Genomic DNA, 15,783 nt, shown 5'->3' with positions numbered 1-15,783 from the left:
CAATTTTTGGTTACTCTGCCCGCCTCTGTATGTTATTGATGAGGATTTATTGTAATCTCACAAGCCAGATTGATAATTGTTATTCACTCAAGGGAGTTCTTCACATTATCAATCTGGGACTTCACTCGGCAGATCAATTCGGGAAAGGAGGGACTTGCTGTACGATACTTTGAGCTGATTGGACGATGCGGCATCTTTGCACGTTTGTTTTTACCAATCAAGGCAATCATCTTCTGTCTCATCTTTACCAGATAAAAACGCACAAAGCGCCTCTCGCTGTTCAAATTCAACAAGGAATTAGTGAGAAATTCTGCGAGAACAGAATCAATTGCAGCGTCCGTTCATCTGTTAGGTTTCTGTTAGGTTTGTTTGTTCCCCTCCCAATCGCGCTACTTGGTTTTGCCCCGCCCTAAACAACGCCTGATTGGTCCTACCTAAAAAAGGTCGGCTGCAAACGTATCAGCGGGTGCGGTACACAATGTATTCTCCAGAGTTTGTGAACTCAAAAATACTGCGAGATTAGATTTATAGTACTATACTGTATTTGATTTTCAGCAAAATTATAGTATCCTGGTTTTGAATTTGGAAAATCTGGTAGGGCCCAAACCCTATTTCTACCACTTTCAGCTTCATGATGAAACTAGTTAGAATGACTTCTGGAGTGGTTCAATGTGATGCCTAAATTGTGCCAAATATCTCAAAAATGTAGTATGAGCTTCAAATTTTGAGAAAACCATTCGATTTTGTAGGTTTCACTGTACACAAGCTTCCGATATGGATGACAAACGTCTTTCTCGGTTCCTTTCTTTTTTTGCTGTGTGATGCACTTCATCCGACAGGAAGCTGCAGAACCATCCGTCCATCCATTTTCTGAACCGCTTGTTCCTCACAAGGGTTGCGGGGGGTGCTGGAGCCTATCTCAGCTGGCTTTGGGCAGTAGGTGGGTTACACCCTGAGCCAGCCAATTGCAGGGCACACAGAGATGAACAACCATCCACACTCACAAGCACACCTAGGGACAATTCGGAGCGCCCAATTAACCTGCCATGCATGTCTTTGGAATGTGGGAGGAGGCCCACGCAGGCACGGGGAGAACATGCAAACTCCAACCAGGAAGGCCGGAGCCTGGACTCGAACCGGAGCTAACCAGTCATCCACCAGCCCAGCTGCAGGCCTAAAAATCCCATCAGCTTTATGTAACTGAAGAAAGGCCCCCAACGCAAAAGACGATTGGTCAGTGGCAAGCTTCCATCTGGGATGACGACTAATCCTTGAATCAAAATGGGAGAAGTGAATCTGCTGGAAAGTCGGCATCCTGCTGCGCGAGCCTTCAAGACAGCGACGCGGTGAGGGAAAATTAGCTTTAATTCAAGGAGGGTCAATGAATAAAAATGAAGTCGCATCCCACTGGGTGGCATATTGAGTGCTGAGACCAATTTTATTTGAGAGATTAATTCCGCTCCCGAGGGTTGTCGTGAAATACCTTACTGTGTTTGAGTCTACTGTAAGTGCCTCTCATTAAGTCATACCGTCTGAAAAAATAATAATAAAAGGGCTGTTTTTGGAATTGTAAAATGATAATTGTGAGGAGCCAATTTAGAGGGGGAAGGAAAAATGCATTTAAAGCCGAGCAGGATCGGATATTAATTCAGTGGAGCGTTTAATGTTTCTTGAGACAGGCGCGCCATTAGCATTGTGTTAATTTGAGCCGGCAAAAAAAAAAAAAAAAAAAAGAAGTATACCTGCATCTTGGTGTAAGTCCTTGAAAAGTTGAATACAGACAGAGTACAGACATACAAACTCTTTGCACTTCTGCATTAAAAATAATAATAATAATAATGGCTCAGACTTTGACAGATTTTGGAGCTTGTGCTTTTAAATTTTGTGAGCTCATCTTTAGACAAAATGATGAAAAAACTCAATCGTAATCTGAAACACTTTCATTTTTGGTCTAACCAAAATTCTCAAAATCTCATTGTATTGTATCGAACACTGACAATATTCTAAAGCAGGGGTCACCAACCATTTTGAAAGTGAGGGCACTTCTTGGGTACCCATTAATGGGGTATATGCCACGGAAGAGGCGGGACTGTTTTTGCACATCATTTTGTTTCTGGTTCGGTTTGCGACGTGTGGGCTGCGTCAAAAATACTTGTGCTTCCGACTTTGTGCCCCTCGGTTACGTGTTCGCAACCCGGACCGGAAACAAACTGATGTGCAAAATCACGTCCCGCCTCTTCCATGGCATATACCCGAGATGAAGGGTCACCAGTTTGTTCCTCATTTGTGAAATAACGAATTTGTAGCCAACTAGCATCCCAACTTTAATCTTAAGTTTGGGAATGTAGGCCTATCTAAGAAATCTCCCGAAGGTGAGACACAACTTTTACGAATAAGTCCCAGTCAACTGCAAATCTTGTCTGACATTGGCAGAGATCATTACCTAGTAATGCTAGCACTTAGCCACATAGCATCAAAACGCAAAGGTGATGTTCACAGATTGTATTCTGTAGCAAATTATTTCACATACTGTAGCTCTTCTTTCTAGCCTAGCAACATGGTTACTGAAGATGGCCTTGAATTATCCTCAGAAAGAGACTGATCGTTTAATTTCCACTCTACCAAACAAAGTTTTTAACACAACACTTGCAAAGATAATCTTAAAAATTGTTACTTTGTTGACGTGGTTCTGAATATAGAACAAATTAAATAAGCAAACTTGCTAGTGGTCAAGTGCAGGCAATAAAACTTCATCTATCCGACATGATTGTAAACACTTGTGCGATTTAACAGTTTAGCTCGAGGCCTCGCCGCTTGAAGTGGCCCCCGCGGAACGTGAAGTGACACATTAGCGACTGCGGCGGTGTTTAAGGGCCGACAATTACATTTATGACATGTTAGTGCAATGAAATCAGCCTTTTATGATACTTGATACTACAGGCTTTTTGGGATGAATCACTGCTAATGTGATATTAAATGTGAGCCTTGTGCAAGTCCACCTCCAAAGCAGGCGCGATGTACTGTCAACACTGCGTATCCACACAAAAACATCTGAATTTGCAGCTAAAAAAAACTGCCTCAAAATTAATTGGCTTATCCAGTTGGACACAAATATATCGACACACGCACACACACAACTTTCTGAGTATGACCATTTTAAGTAAAATGAAGAGAGAAGCTTTTCTTTAAATAGGTTGTATTACTTCATAAGTTACGTAGATGTGTTTTTCATGACTATGTTGATTATTTTATGATGTTAATGTTATGGTTGTTAAAACATTGGGATAGTACAAAAGTGACACAGTTCTGATTTTATGCCACCATACAGCTCAATTCCGATACGAGTCACTGGGCAGTGTGAAAGAGAAAAAAACACATGGGATCAGATATGCTCTGATAACTCAACTCAACTCAACTTTATTTATAAAGCGCTTTAAGAACAGGCGTTGCTGTATACAAAGTGCTGTACATAAACATCAGTTTTGCAGTAAACAAGAACAAAGCAAACATTTTGAAGTGCGAATACAGGGTTTTTTTTTTTTGTTTTTTGTTTTTTTTACAAGTAAATACATTTTACATCAGTGAATAAATAAGAAGTAGTGAATAAAGAGATAAATAAATACATAGATAAGAATGAGGGCTCTTTGTGGCTAAAAATTGAATACAGTATTTACGTCAGCACGAGCGTGACATCATCAGAAAAGCTGTATAGAGAGTATTTATAAACAAAGGTCTGCTCAAATAACACCCACTGTGTGTACAAAACTGTGGCAAAACAAAAGTCAGATTTCTATTTCATTTGCGAAAGGCTCCATTTTGAATGTACAGCAACAACTGCACTTTTCTAAGTATTAGTTTGTCCTTTGACGAGTAATACACAAGCAGAAAGTTCACATCTTCTAACCAATTCCTTCCTTTCTTTTGCTTCACTTTACTTAATTTGAGCCATCATCCCTCTGTGTGTTAGACCAGATACCCATACTTAAACCAACTATAAATACCTAATACTGTGAATATTCTGTGCTAATAACATCAATATTATAAAAAATAAAAAAATAAAAAAAATGGGTGGATTTATGACCTTGGAGTGTTTGTCATACAAATATTTAGGATAATTAAATCTTAAAATGATGTCGCACATTGTGACTTGCTTACAAATCTGGGTTAAATTGCCACCTTTCGAACAGAACTCTGTCATAAACCAAAAGTCCCGTGAAGTTATTTCCTTTTGTTGACAACAAGGGAACAAAACCTGAATTTGTTCACACGTCAGAACTTGCCATTGTCTATCACTTGATTTCCCCATCAGTGTACGTAAGTCATAATTATAATGTATGAAGAGCACTTCTAGATCAGACATATAAAACAATCAAATAAAAAAAAAAAACAATAGGTGGGCTGCTAACGTTATTGTGCCGCGTGACCACATATTCGTACTTTTTCTCAAAGATCCCAAAACGCAAACGCTGTGTCGCACTGGGAGTGAGCAAACTTTTCTGTCAGTCAACAATGTAAATAATAATACGATCAGCATGCATATATGATGAGCCTCACCCTATCCCCAGCTCCGCATTTTATCCCACAACTCTTTGAATATTAATGGCGCTCAGGCTAAAAACGGCAACATACAGCCCCGGCTTCTTTCCCGGCTTTTTCAACTTGAAATTAAAAGCCCCCAAACATCGGTGGTGTTCCCGACTCTCAGGGATGTTTACAGTGCAGCTAAGAGAAGCTGGGGAATCAAAGCAGCGGGTGCCGAGCTCAAGCAAGCGTGATGTGCGGTTTCGAAGAATAACTCATCCTTGACCCGTCACCGTTGCTGCACCATTGTGACGGAAACAAAGGAACAAAAGTGTGACTTTACGGTAGAGTGGCAGCTAGCATAACGAGACTTTGAGAACAATGCTCAGAAGCTACCTGATGCCTGACAAAAGATGCTCAGCTTATTTATTTGCTTCTCAGGGCACAAGTTCAGATTGTCATTGTGTGTCTATGTCTTTGCGAGAGAACATTTATAAATAGTATGCTGAAGATGAGGAATCCCAAGTATAATATATGGACAAAAGTACTGAGAAAGATGTTGTAGCAGGGGTTGCGTCACGATCTTTACCATTTCTTACTGTGGTCAACAGCTCCGAGCAGACAGGACAAAAGTGTCTTATTTACTTAGCAGAACATAAATCTGACTGTCATCAGCATAGCAGTGAAAGGAAGTACCATGTTTTTTTTGTTTTTTTGTTTTTTTTAATACAACCCAGGTGCAGCAAATACAATGAAAACAGCAGGGGCTCCAAAATTGAACCCTGTGGAACACCCTACAACAATTGGGCAGAGTGAGACTCAGAGCAAACAAAGCTAACACAAATGTCCTGCTGCCAGAATACTGTGGACCATCATACATATCTCTGCTTTGCTCAACCTTATGTCAATATGTCAGCAATTACAGGAAATGATTTGAACTGAACTTTAAGTGAACACCGTGAAGTTTCCGGCCCGAACGTTCCAACATTTTTTTCTTTTGCAGAAAAATAGGGGCAACAGTCATTGTGCCACAGTCATGCCTCCTGTCCATAATACAATTCTCAAAACATGTGCGGGTGAAAAATATGGTTATTTTAACACTCAAATTTGAGTCTAATCTTGCACCTTTAAGATATGACCCAAAACAATGCGATGTGATAATACTGTATGTGATAGATAGGAAGACAAAATAGAATATGTCACACAATATATAGCGGTTTGTGTTCTTTTCTCCATCTGTATATTAGCATGTTGTATACATAGGACAATAGCAGATTGGAAGTATTGCAATGCATAACATAATATGATACGACGATGGCACAATGTGACATGATGTAATGTCGCAAGCTGCAGTACGACAAAATACGATGGGGTACGTTAAAGCAATTTGTGTTTTGTTTCTCCATCTTTATCTTAGCATGCTGAAGACATACAGTAAGACAATGGGATGATATATTTTTTTTTTTTATCACTGAGCAGAAGGGGTGCAATGCATTTCAATGCGACGAGATGCAATATGATGCATTGCAATGCGATGCGAAGAAATTCGACGTGCACGTTCATAACCTCTTGAGTTGTAATACGTGTTACACAACAGCTACAGGAAATAAGGCCTGATGCGTATTTTCAATTTAACTTCAGGCAAGAAAGTTGACCCCCCTCCAGAAAAAAAATCGGCTTTCTCGTCACGACCGCAACCCAATCGCATGTCTCCTCATTTTAATACAATCAGTTCCCCAGCTACAGATGGTAATTCTGCTCAGCGTCACCATCGCAGCTCTTGCCCGCTATCCCTCAATGCCATCAAATCTTTCCACCTCGGTTGCAAATCAGCCTCGGTCGGGATTGCCGACACCCTGCCCCGTTATAGGAATCATATGTGTATCTGCTCCTGACGGCGTTCATAAATAAAAGAGCAAGTCTGTCTGCTCGCCTCCCACAGCTCGCAAAGAAATCCGTTTGTCCTCATTTATTTCATGTGGCGGCGGTGGTGCGCTTTAATGGTCTCTTTGCCTCTGCCTTAACAAGTTGAACTGGGAAGAGGAAGCAATGGGGGCTGGAACTAAAATAACACATCTCTACCTGTAAAATGTACCAAAAGATTGTTCCAAGCACTTTGCACACAGTGTTTTTTATGTACAGCCTGAATAATGAGCAGATTTTATAGAACACACCTGTAAATAACTGTAAATGATTTTTTAATTGACACTGCCTTACTAGTATTAAAAGAAGGAGTTTGTAATTTTATGAATGTTAAGTGATTTTTTTCCCTCTCTCTCAGAGGTAATGGCGTAACAAAGTCCATAAAATCCAAAATATTGGCGTGATCATCCAAATATTTTCAGAGTAGAAGTGGGCGTAAGCATAGATGTGCACATAAATTTTGGTGGTACACTCAAACCTCGGTTTTTGAACATAATCCGTTCCAGAAGGCTGTTCCAAAAGCGAATTGTTCGAAATTCGAAGCAATTTTTCCCATTATAATTAATGTCAATAATTTTAATCCGTTCCAAATCTAAAAAAAACTTTTCCCAAGTTTTTTTTTGTTATTATTATTTTACACCATAAACGGCACTGTATACTGTTTACCATAAATAGAAAAGGGTAGAAATAGACACTGTTTTATTTTAATAGAAGATATCCTATCGAAAATGATGAAAAAAACCAAAATGCACTTACAGCACTTACAGGAATAAAACTTCGGTTTTGCAGACAAATCGGTCGAAGTGAGTGAGGCGATTTGGTCTTTTGCTTACATCTGCAGCAGCAGACAGCGATGCGTATTTCCTTTTGTTTTGGGGCAAAATTGCATGGTGAGGGAGTTAAGATAACCTTCAATAAAAAATTGAAAGCCCCCTTTGCTTGCTTCGATGAGAAATATCGACATCCTGAAAATACCTGACCGAGAAATCACAAGGAAGATCTGACAACTTTGCCCCATAGAGCTCATGTTGTTTCGCTAATCTTGCCCGTACAGCACTTTGTATACAGCAATGCCTGTTTTTAAAGCACTTTATAAATAAAGTTGGGTTGAGTTTTGATCTAAAACCCAAATGTCTTCAGTATACAACAAAAACAATTGACCTTGCCATTCCAATACTCTTGGAGGCTACTCAACAGGTTGCATGCATCAGCAACGTCATAAATAAACACTTCAAGTGGGCTCTTCAAGCTAACTCACCATGAAATAATGTCTTCGTGACGCAAAAAGCCAGTGTTGTGATCGTGAGGTGGGCGGCGCAGGCTGGAAAGGTGATCGGTCGCCAACGCCAAACCATCACCCGTGAAGAGCAGTGCCACCTTGTTAAACGTGTCCCCGCGAGTCACGGGCAGCTGCTTGGCCTCTCCCTGTAAGGATGATGCTAATCAGCTGGCGGCGAGAAGCGACTCTTGACCTCGGAGCTGTCACTCGTGTTCACGCCGGCGCCGGTTCGCCACGCTCGGCAGGGCACCGTCACTTTTTGACGATTAGCCTCCCCCCTTAAACCCCCAGCCTCCGCAACGAGGATAAAAACGGAGTCAAACGGTCCGACTGTTTATAATGGGCCGGAGCAGGATGCCAGATGATGCTGAGCAAGAGGCGGCTTGCACCCTTCGAATAGAGATCTCCTGACTCTGAGACACGTAAACCACGAAACCACCGTGGGCCTGTAAATGTTGGCGTCCATCTTAATTTTTCTTGTCTGTACCAGATGATAATCTCAATCATGTCTTGAAAAATGCCCCCAAATACAAAGCTGGTGTTAAGTACATCAAAATGTCGGCCATTAATGCAAATCCCTTCGTCGGCTTGCATTTAAGGAGCGCGGCCTCTGTCAAGCATCAAAGCGCACAAGCGCGAACGACTTCAAGAGGGAGTAACGAGGGTGACGAGGCGATAGAGAGAGAGAGAGAGCGAAGAAACGTTTTTCTGAAGATCGGCTCATTTGGACTCTTTTGATCAGAGAGATCTTCATTCGGCGCGATAGAGATGCAGCGGGCGTGTAGTAACGGCGGACGTGTCCCTCCTTTCTCGACGTGTGAACCCATCACACTGTTTGCCGTTATGTTTTTTTTTTTTTCCCAATCTGGCACCAGCGCTGTTTATGCGTGGCAGCGGCTGTTCTTGGAGAAAAATGATGAGCTCGGGAACACGGGCATCCAAACAAAACAACCTTTACTGAAGTGACAGATGCCCTTTAGAGGCTGCGAATGTGATGTTGCAAAGGAGGAAATCAAAGGCAGAGCTTTGAAAGAGCAGCGAAACTCAACTGACTGATTTTTTTGGAAGGCTATTTTTTAATACTGCCTGCCCCAAGTCAAGATGCTAATTGAGTTCAAATGCAAGGAGGGTTATGATTTGGTGTTCGGGGTTAATGTTGGGTTTATGTTGGACTGCAATTTTGAGATGAGGTTAACGTTGAGGAATTGGGTTTGGGCTTCATGTTCGGTGTTTGGATTGTGGTTTGTGATAGCACACATACATAACACAATCAATGTCAGGTTTAGGGTTAGTCTTGAGTTTGATCACTTCGGAACTTTCGGAATTTTTTATTTAAAGGAAGTGCTGTCATACGCTGGGTTAAGCATGGATAGCATAGCATTCCAAACAACAGATGTCAAGGTATGTAACATCGTGTATCTTAAAGGAACACAAGACTTATGAAAAACTAACCAGCTATTCTGTGAAATGGTGAATTTCAACTCTTCCCTGAAAAAAAAAAAAAGTCAATTTTTGTTGAGCGATTATGATTTTATAGCACTTTTTATGAATATTTTTGCGTTAAGTACTGTATGGGGCATTTCGGACAGTCACGTGATCATCGTGTGCGTAAAATACACATTGACTGAATGACAACAAAGAACTCACAAGGAATGATCGCGTCCCACGGAGGACATCAAAGGTGGAATTTTGCCTTACAACAAAGAAGCACTTCTTCAAAAGCAGTACAGACATGGAGGACACGCCAAAGATTTGTTTCCAACCGAAAGCTGGATAAAACTGGCACATCAAGCCGTCGGCGAGTCCAAATGGACGGTAAACATCTGGGTGCTCTGCTAGGCTAAACTACATGTCGTGTGCTAAGTATGCTTTAGGTGAGATTAGGAGCGCCCACCCCAGCACAAAATGACATGAAACCGGACATGTTGAGGACTTTACTCTGAGCAGTATGTGGGATCCAAGGCATCTTTTTGTCGCTCATTATGTCAGCAAATTCCCATTGAAATGAACAAAGATGGCTTCCGGTTTCGCATGGGACTACGTCATCTCGATCACGTGACCAGGAAAATAACATTCAGGGAATAAGATGCCAAATATATTTGTACTTTTATTCTTTGTACACAATGCCGAATCCATCCATCCATCCATCCATCCATTTTCTTGACCGCTTATTCCTCACAAGGGTCGCGGGGGCTGCTGGCGCCTATCTCAGCTGGCTCTGGGCAGTAGGCAGGGGACACCCTGGACTGGTTGCCAACCAATCGCAGGGCAATGCCGAATCCAATATTGGATAATTATTAATGCGGGTTGGATAATTATTAATGCATGTTGTGTTGCTTTAAAAGTTTTGTGGTAAGTATATTTCTGGTAGTGTTTTAAGGGCTGTTTTAGTCATCTCTGTCTGGTTTCATGTGATCATGTAGCCTACGCCACATTGAGGGTACCCAGTGAATGTGCGGTGTTAAGAAATTAACAGTATAGGCAGGAGGGATGGGAATTGAAAAGAATTAAGCGATTGGGGTGTTATAGTTACTGCTGATCTATGCAATTACTTATCAATTTTTGGAGGGAGGGAGACCAAGTTGCTGGAGGTAGCCTATCTCAGTTCCTCAGTAACCCGGGATTTACACCGGATGCGGTTGCGGTGCGGTTGCGGTTGCGGTGCGTTCCGGCGACGCAAGCAATTAGATTCCATTCATTCGAATGGTGCAGTTTACACCGCTTGCGGGTGCGTTGCGTGTCGACTGCGTCTCAGCTGCGGCGTGCCGCAGCCCTTCCGCAAGGATAGACCTATTTTCTATTTTTGCCGGACGCCGCAGCGGTAGGCCTCCGGCAAATGGCAAGGTAGCACAAAACACATCGAGCGGGACAGGAAGACCGACGCAGTTTCAAAATAAATTTCCGGTTACCTTTCAAGATAAAACACTCGCCAGCTCCTATTTCGCAAGCATGCTAGCAAAACGTTATGTGGGCGTAGACGGGCCTGGAGTTAACGTGCGAGGTGCTCATTCACGGTTTAGACACCAGCGAACATGGACGAGGAGAATTGGATGTAGAAAGCCACAAAATAATAAAAGTCCACCTCTCTTTCTGCTTCTCTGTTGAGCACAGACTTTCTGTGTGTTTGTCGTTGTTTTTAATGCCACATGATCGCGCGCGGTCACGCGAGACACGGCGGGAAGTGGTCGGCGACGGAGCTGCCGGACCGCAGCTGTGCGGAGCCGGTGTGGATTGACAAAAAAATTGACCCGTCCGGAGCACGCAGTCAAGACGCACCGCAGCCGCACCGCACACGCAACCGGTGTAAACCCGGGGTAAGCCACAGCAATATGAGTTGTTCTTCACAAACAACAGCGTCCTGCTGTAACATCTGTCTACATGTGTTGCTCCATCATCTGTCTTCAAATATTATGTTTGGGGTTAATCGCAAAACTGACACATTGGGGAAAAATAATTGTGGGCCTTTAACATTTGAATTTGAGTACCTCTGCTCCCACATACGTTATCAACTCCATGAATAGATCCATGTCTCTCCACAGCCGCAGTCCAAATTCCGTGTCGCCGTCTTTCATCTTCCGCTCTGAGACAGGAACAGTTGGATTACGGCGAGGAGGCGTCTTAAGGTTCCCTTTGCCTTTTTGTGCGACGGGAGCGTTAGCGCCAAAGCGCGGCGGAGCGCTCAGCCGGCAGACTCGGGTCATTAGAGAGGCTGCGGAGCGGCGGGGGTAAAGCACGCCTCAGGCAGTGTTTACATTACAAGAATACTGATAGCTGGACGCCCCGCCGCACAAGCGAAACCTCGCCATCCATGCGGGATTTCTGTTCAATCTCAGCTTTGGAAATGCAGCCAGTATGAAGTGAAATGTGTAAATAAATCATTTGGAAAGTAGATATCAAACGATTTACCAACCGACCGTGAGTCTGAGATTGCAGTTAGTATGAGGATTTCAAATTTCAATTATTAGGACTGTTTTTAGCATCAGTCTGTAAGTGTTTGGGGTTTTTCACAGCTATTGCATGTCATATCAGCTCACAAATGTAGAAAGAAAAAGACTCATATATGCAGCTCACATATCACCAGGGTCAAGTCAAAACCTTTTATAGTATTTCCAAAATAGTCACTTTTCAGGAGACCAAAAATTCATGTTTACTCATTAACAACATTGGAGCAATAAAGGGAGTAAGCCATTTTCAACACATTAGATTGATCAATTATTTGTAAAAATAACACCCACACATGAGGACTGACCAATATAGTATTGATTTTTGAAAAACATTGGATTTACCAAATTATGACTTATGAGGTTTCGGCCCGACGCCAGCAATATCCTACAACATATGGTGGAAGGAAGCCCAGATCACACTGATTATTTTGTTGTGACATTTTAATCCATATTTTTCTAAAATGCAAAAAAAGAAAAAAGAAAGAAAACAATCTCCTAATATGTGTGAATTTTTAATTTTATATAACTTTTAAGAACATAGTTAGATTGCTGTCCAATATATATATTTTTTATTTTTTTCACAGTATTTTTGGCCATTTTTGTAGATTTTCCCTATTAGTTGTGCATCTTTGATTTGATTGCTTTTTTGTCTATTTTTTTTTAGCATAAATTGTCTAATTTATTTTAAAAAAAATCTATTTTGACAACATAATTTTTGATGTAACTGGCCTATTTTTGTAAGAATTTTCATATTACATATGCCACAACATTTCACATTTGTATATTTTTGGTACATTTTTCATGGACTGTTTATGTATTTTTCATCCAATATTTGTGTATTTAAAAAATATATATATTTCCATCTAACTTTTTATCATTCACAGGTTTTTTTTGTCTGAAATATTTTGTTTTTAATTGATTATTTTCCTTCAAATAGACAAATATCACACAAAACACTTTTATCTCTTTCCATAATATTTGGGTATATCACCCCCCCCCCCCCCCCACACACACACACACACCCCACCCCTTGTCAACTTTATCATTTCTACACATTGACAACACAACCAATTTGTGTCATTTTCAGATCTGACATTTCTAAAAGCACAACTCAAAGCGGATCATTTGATCAATTATTGATGAAAGTCACTTGCCGCGTGTGTAGTAGAAAAGCGTCGCTAAACGCCTTTGTGCTCTCTCTAGTGAACGGCCGTTACATCACCCTTGAATCATTCCTTGTAGAATCGCAAAGATTTAAGGCAAACAAAAACCAAAGAAAGTGGGAAGCCTTCTTGCTGTTTCCACCGAAGCGCCTTTGGGGAGATCAAACGAAGCCTCCCGACCGTGGTTCGAATGACAACCTGGACATCAAAGGACACAATCCACCGTACACAAACACACGCACGCACACGCCTTCAAACATTCGCTTCTTCATATGGATGATGACTGACTACCTCGGGATTGACAAATGTCCTCAAATGTCACACCACGCTTACAATTAGTTTTTTTTAAAGGAACCTGCTAGGTTTATGTCTTGTCAGCACATCGAATACATTTAATTAGACTCACCTTGTAAGTCATCATAGCAGAAGATCAGCTTGCTTGTTGTCTAATATGCATCTCTTATCTAATATTTTTGTATTCTGTCTAAAATCAAATTTTTCATTTACTTAAGTACAATTTCAAATATTTTCCTTTTATTAAAACTTGATTTTGAAAAATACTTAGCTCTACTTTACTCAGCTGCTGTTATTATGACTGACATGTAGACCGGCCAATGAATGTGTGAACAGTAGAGCGCAGACTCTCACCTAAAGTCTCCATTCATGTTTACGTCAGCAAATGTGGTTCGAATCAATTTGCATTCTGAACCCCCCCCTCCAAAAACAAACAAACAACAAAACAAAACACATCTTAGTCCAATGTAAGAAAAACGAAGAGCTTTACAAAGCCTCATCTTACCTTATTTACAAATTTAAACTATTGAACTGGAGAGTATTTATAGTAGTATTTCCTGCCGTATAGCTGCGTCATACATATTGAGCTCTCCATAAAAGTGACAGTTATACGCAATGGTATTTATTGCAAGACTCATTCTGATTAGAGTACAATATTGGGATTCAATACTCACTTTTCGACGCCAACTTGAATCACCATCCATTCATGCACAGCCCAAGTAAACAGTGACAAAAAACTGTCACAAATGGATGCTGTAGAAACGTAACGGATTTACAACAAGAAAACAATATGGGAAATGATATACAGTGTCACACCCATCGCCATCATAGGGGTCCGTGCCCGCCCACCAAGATGATTGTGCCCGCCCATTTGAGGCATGGATCTCTAAAATGGCTCTCATTTTAAAAAAATATATTTTCCATTCATTCTGTTGAGCACTCTTATGTCCGAGTGTCAGTAAACGCAACACAGGTCCGTCCCGTGGTGCAGGAGGTCCGTTAAGTTTGTGTTGGCTGCTTCTGTTCATTGTTTCTAATGCTCGCCGCTCATAAATTGTTCTTGTTTTCGGCGTCGGCTACGGCCAACGGTAGCCGTTTATTCTATTTCGGCCAAACCGAGAAGTGTGTGTTTGTCGGATTATTGCCACTGTTCCTCTGTGCATCTCCGCAGCCCAAGCGGCCTTGGCATCTCGTGATTCCCAATGCAATCTCATTGTTTCTCGTCTAGTCAAGTTTTTTCTACGCCTCTCGATGTTATGTGCATAAAGCGTTAAGATCTTATTTGTGTCTGCGCTTTTGGGATCCAACCTCAGAACGTAACAATATGGCTGCGGCGTCAACATACAACGTCGCTGCAGTCTACTGCATGTGTATGTACTGTAAGTGCTATGATAATACTGTCAGCGGGCGCCATTCAATGGATAGATACACGTCAGTGCTACATAAATTTATCCAAATATATTGGGCAAGTTTATGCTGTCTGTAGGGTATTCATAATAATTGGGCCCACCCATTCATTTAATGTCCCCCCCTTAAGCCAGACCTCCATAGATGGATGATGCCAGTTTGGTCAGGTCGATCACAGATCACAACTGTGAAATGGGTATTTGGAGTTCACATTACACTCTATGTGCCAATACTAATTGTAATTAATTACTTAATTACTATTCTCTGTTTGTCTTCTTTATGTTATTTTATGGACCTTATTTGAGTCTGAAATAAAGATTGATTGATTGACTTAGACCTGGTTCCAGCAGACATAAAGTTTACACTACTTTCAGCCATCTTTCCCGGAATTTGTCTACCATATTTCCAAACACATCACAGTAGGTCCCACCCTTGTTTTGTGGAAAAAGTAATAAGACACACCTACTAACCGATTCTGTAATCAATTAAATAATCTGTTTATTTACCTGACATGTGAACACAAGAGAGTTCCAGCATCAGTCTGAATGGCGCCTGTGCCGGACGTGCCTGCCCTGCAGCCGGCTGACTGAGCCTTTCCCGCTAACGCAACATGACGACAGCCGAGGCAACTTTCACACCAGCACACCAAGTCATCAATAATAAGACAAGGTGAGTCGGGGAAGGAAGACGACGGAAGGAGGGGAGTGTAGGGGCGGGTGGTATAGGGGGTGCGGGGGTCCAGATACGGATCCGAGACCTGACATGTTGCGCTCTGCATAAAAAGAGTCCTTCAAAGGGAGTTTTTTTTTTCCTTCTTCTTCTTCTTAGGACGGGGCCCTTTCCTGTTGAGTTCCTCCCAGCGACATCAGAGACATGTGGCGTGTCGGGGAGGTGACTCAGCGTCACGGTTACGTGGACGGACGGGACATCCGTCACCTGCATGAGTCAGTTGTCTTCTTCTACGTAAGTGGAAGGAAACCAACCCACCTGAGAACAAAAACCACACATAAGAGATGAATTTTAAATGTGATTGTTCTGATTATTTTCCGTTTGTAGGTAAAAAAAAAAAAAACACACAAAAAAACAACTTAAAAAGCATTGTACTGTTATTTTTTTTATAATTCTTTTTTTCTAACAAATTAATTTGTGGGTAAAAGTGATCAAAACAAAATTTAAATTATTATACTAGACTGACATTGCATTTTTTTTTTTTAATCGTTTGCTCGACAACCCCCATACATTCTGAAAATAA

General features: G+C 41.4%; 1 protein-coding gene across 1 annotated transcript in view; it reads right to left on the bottom strand.

Moving 5' to 3' along the window:
* Positions 1-14,920: 14,920 nt before the first annotated feature.
* The window catches only part of LOC144020435 (guanine nucleotide exchange factor VAV3-like), a 46,305-nt gene continuing 45,442 nt past the window's right edge, over positions 14,921-15,783 (bottom strand). Inside the window, exon 25 of the mRNA XM_077523923.1 lies at positions 14,921-15,518. Coding sequence (XP_077380049.1) covers positions 15,477-15,518 — 42 coding nt within the window. The 3' untranslated portion in view covers positions 14,921-15,476. The remainder of the gene's footprint in view (positions 15,519-15,783) is intronic.

This window comes from Festucalex cinctus, chromosome 1 (assembly GCF_051991245.1).
Source record: "Festucalex cinctus isolate MCC-2025b chromosome 1, RoL_Fcin_1.0, whole genome shotgun sequence".
Taxonomy (NCBI): domain Eukaryota; kingdom Metazoa; phylum Chordata; class Actinopteri; order Syngnathiformes; family Syngnathidae; genus Festucalex; species Festucalex cinctus.
Note: the sequence above shows the minus strand (reverse complement) of the source record. Positions and strands in the feature narration are given on the sequence as shown.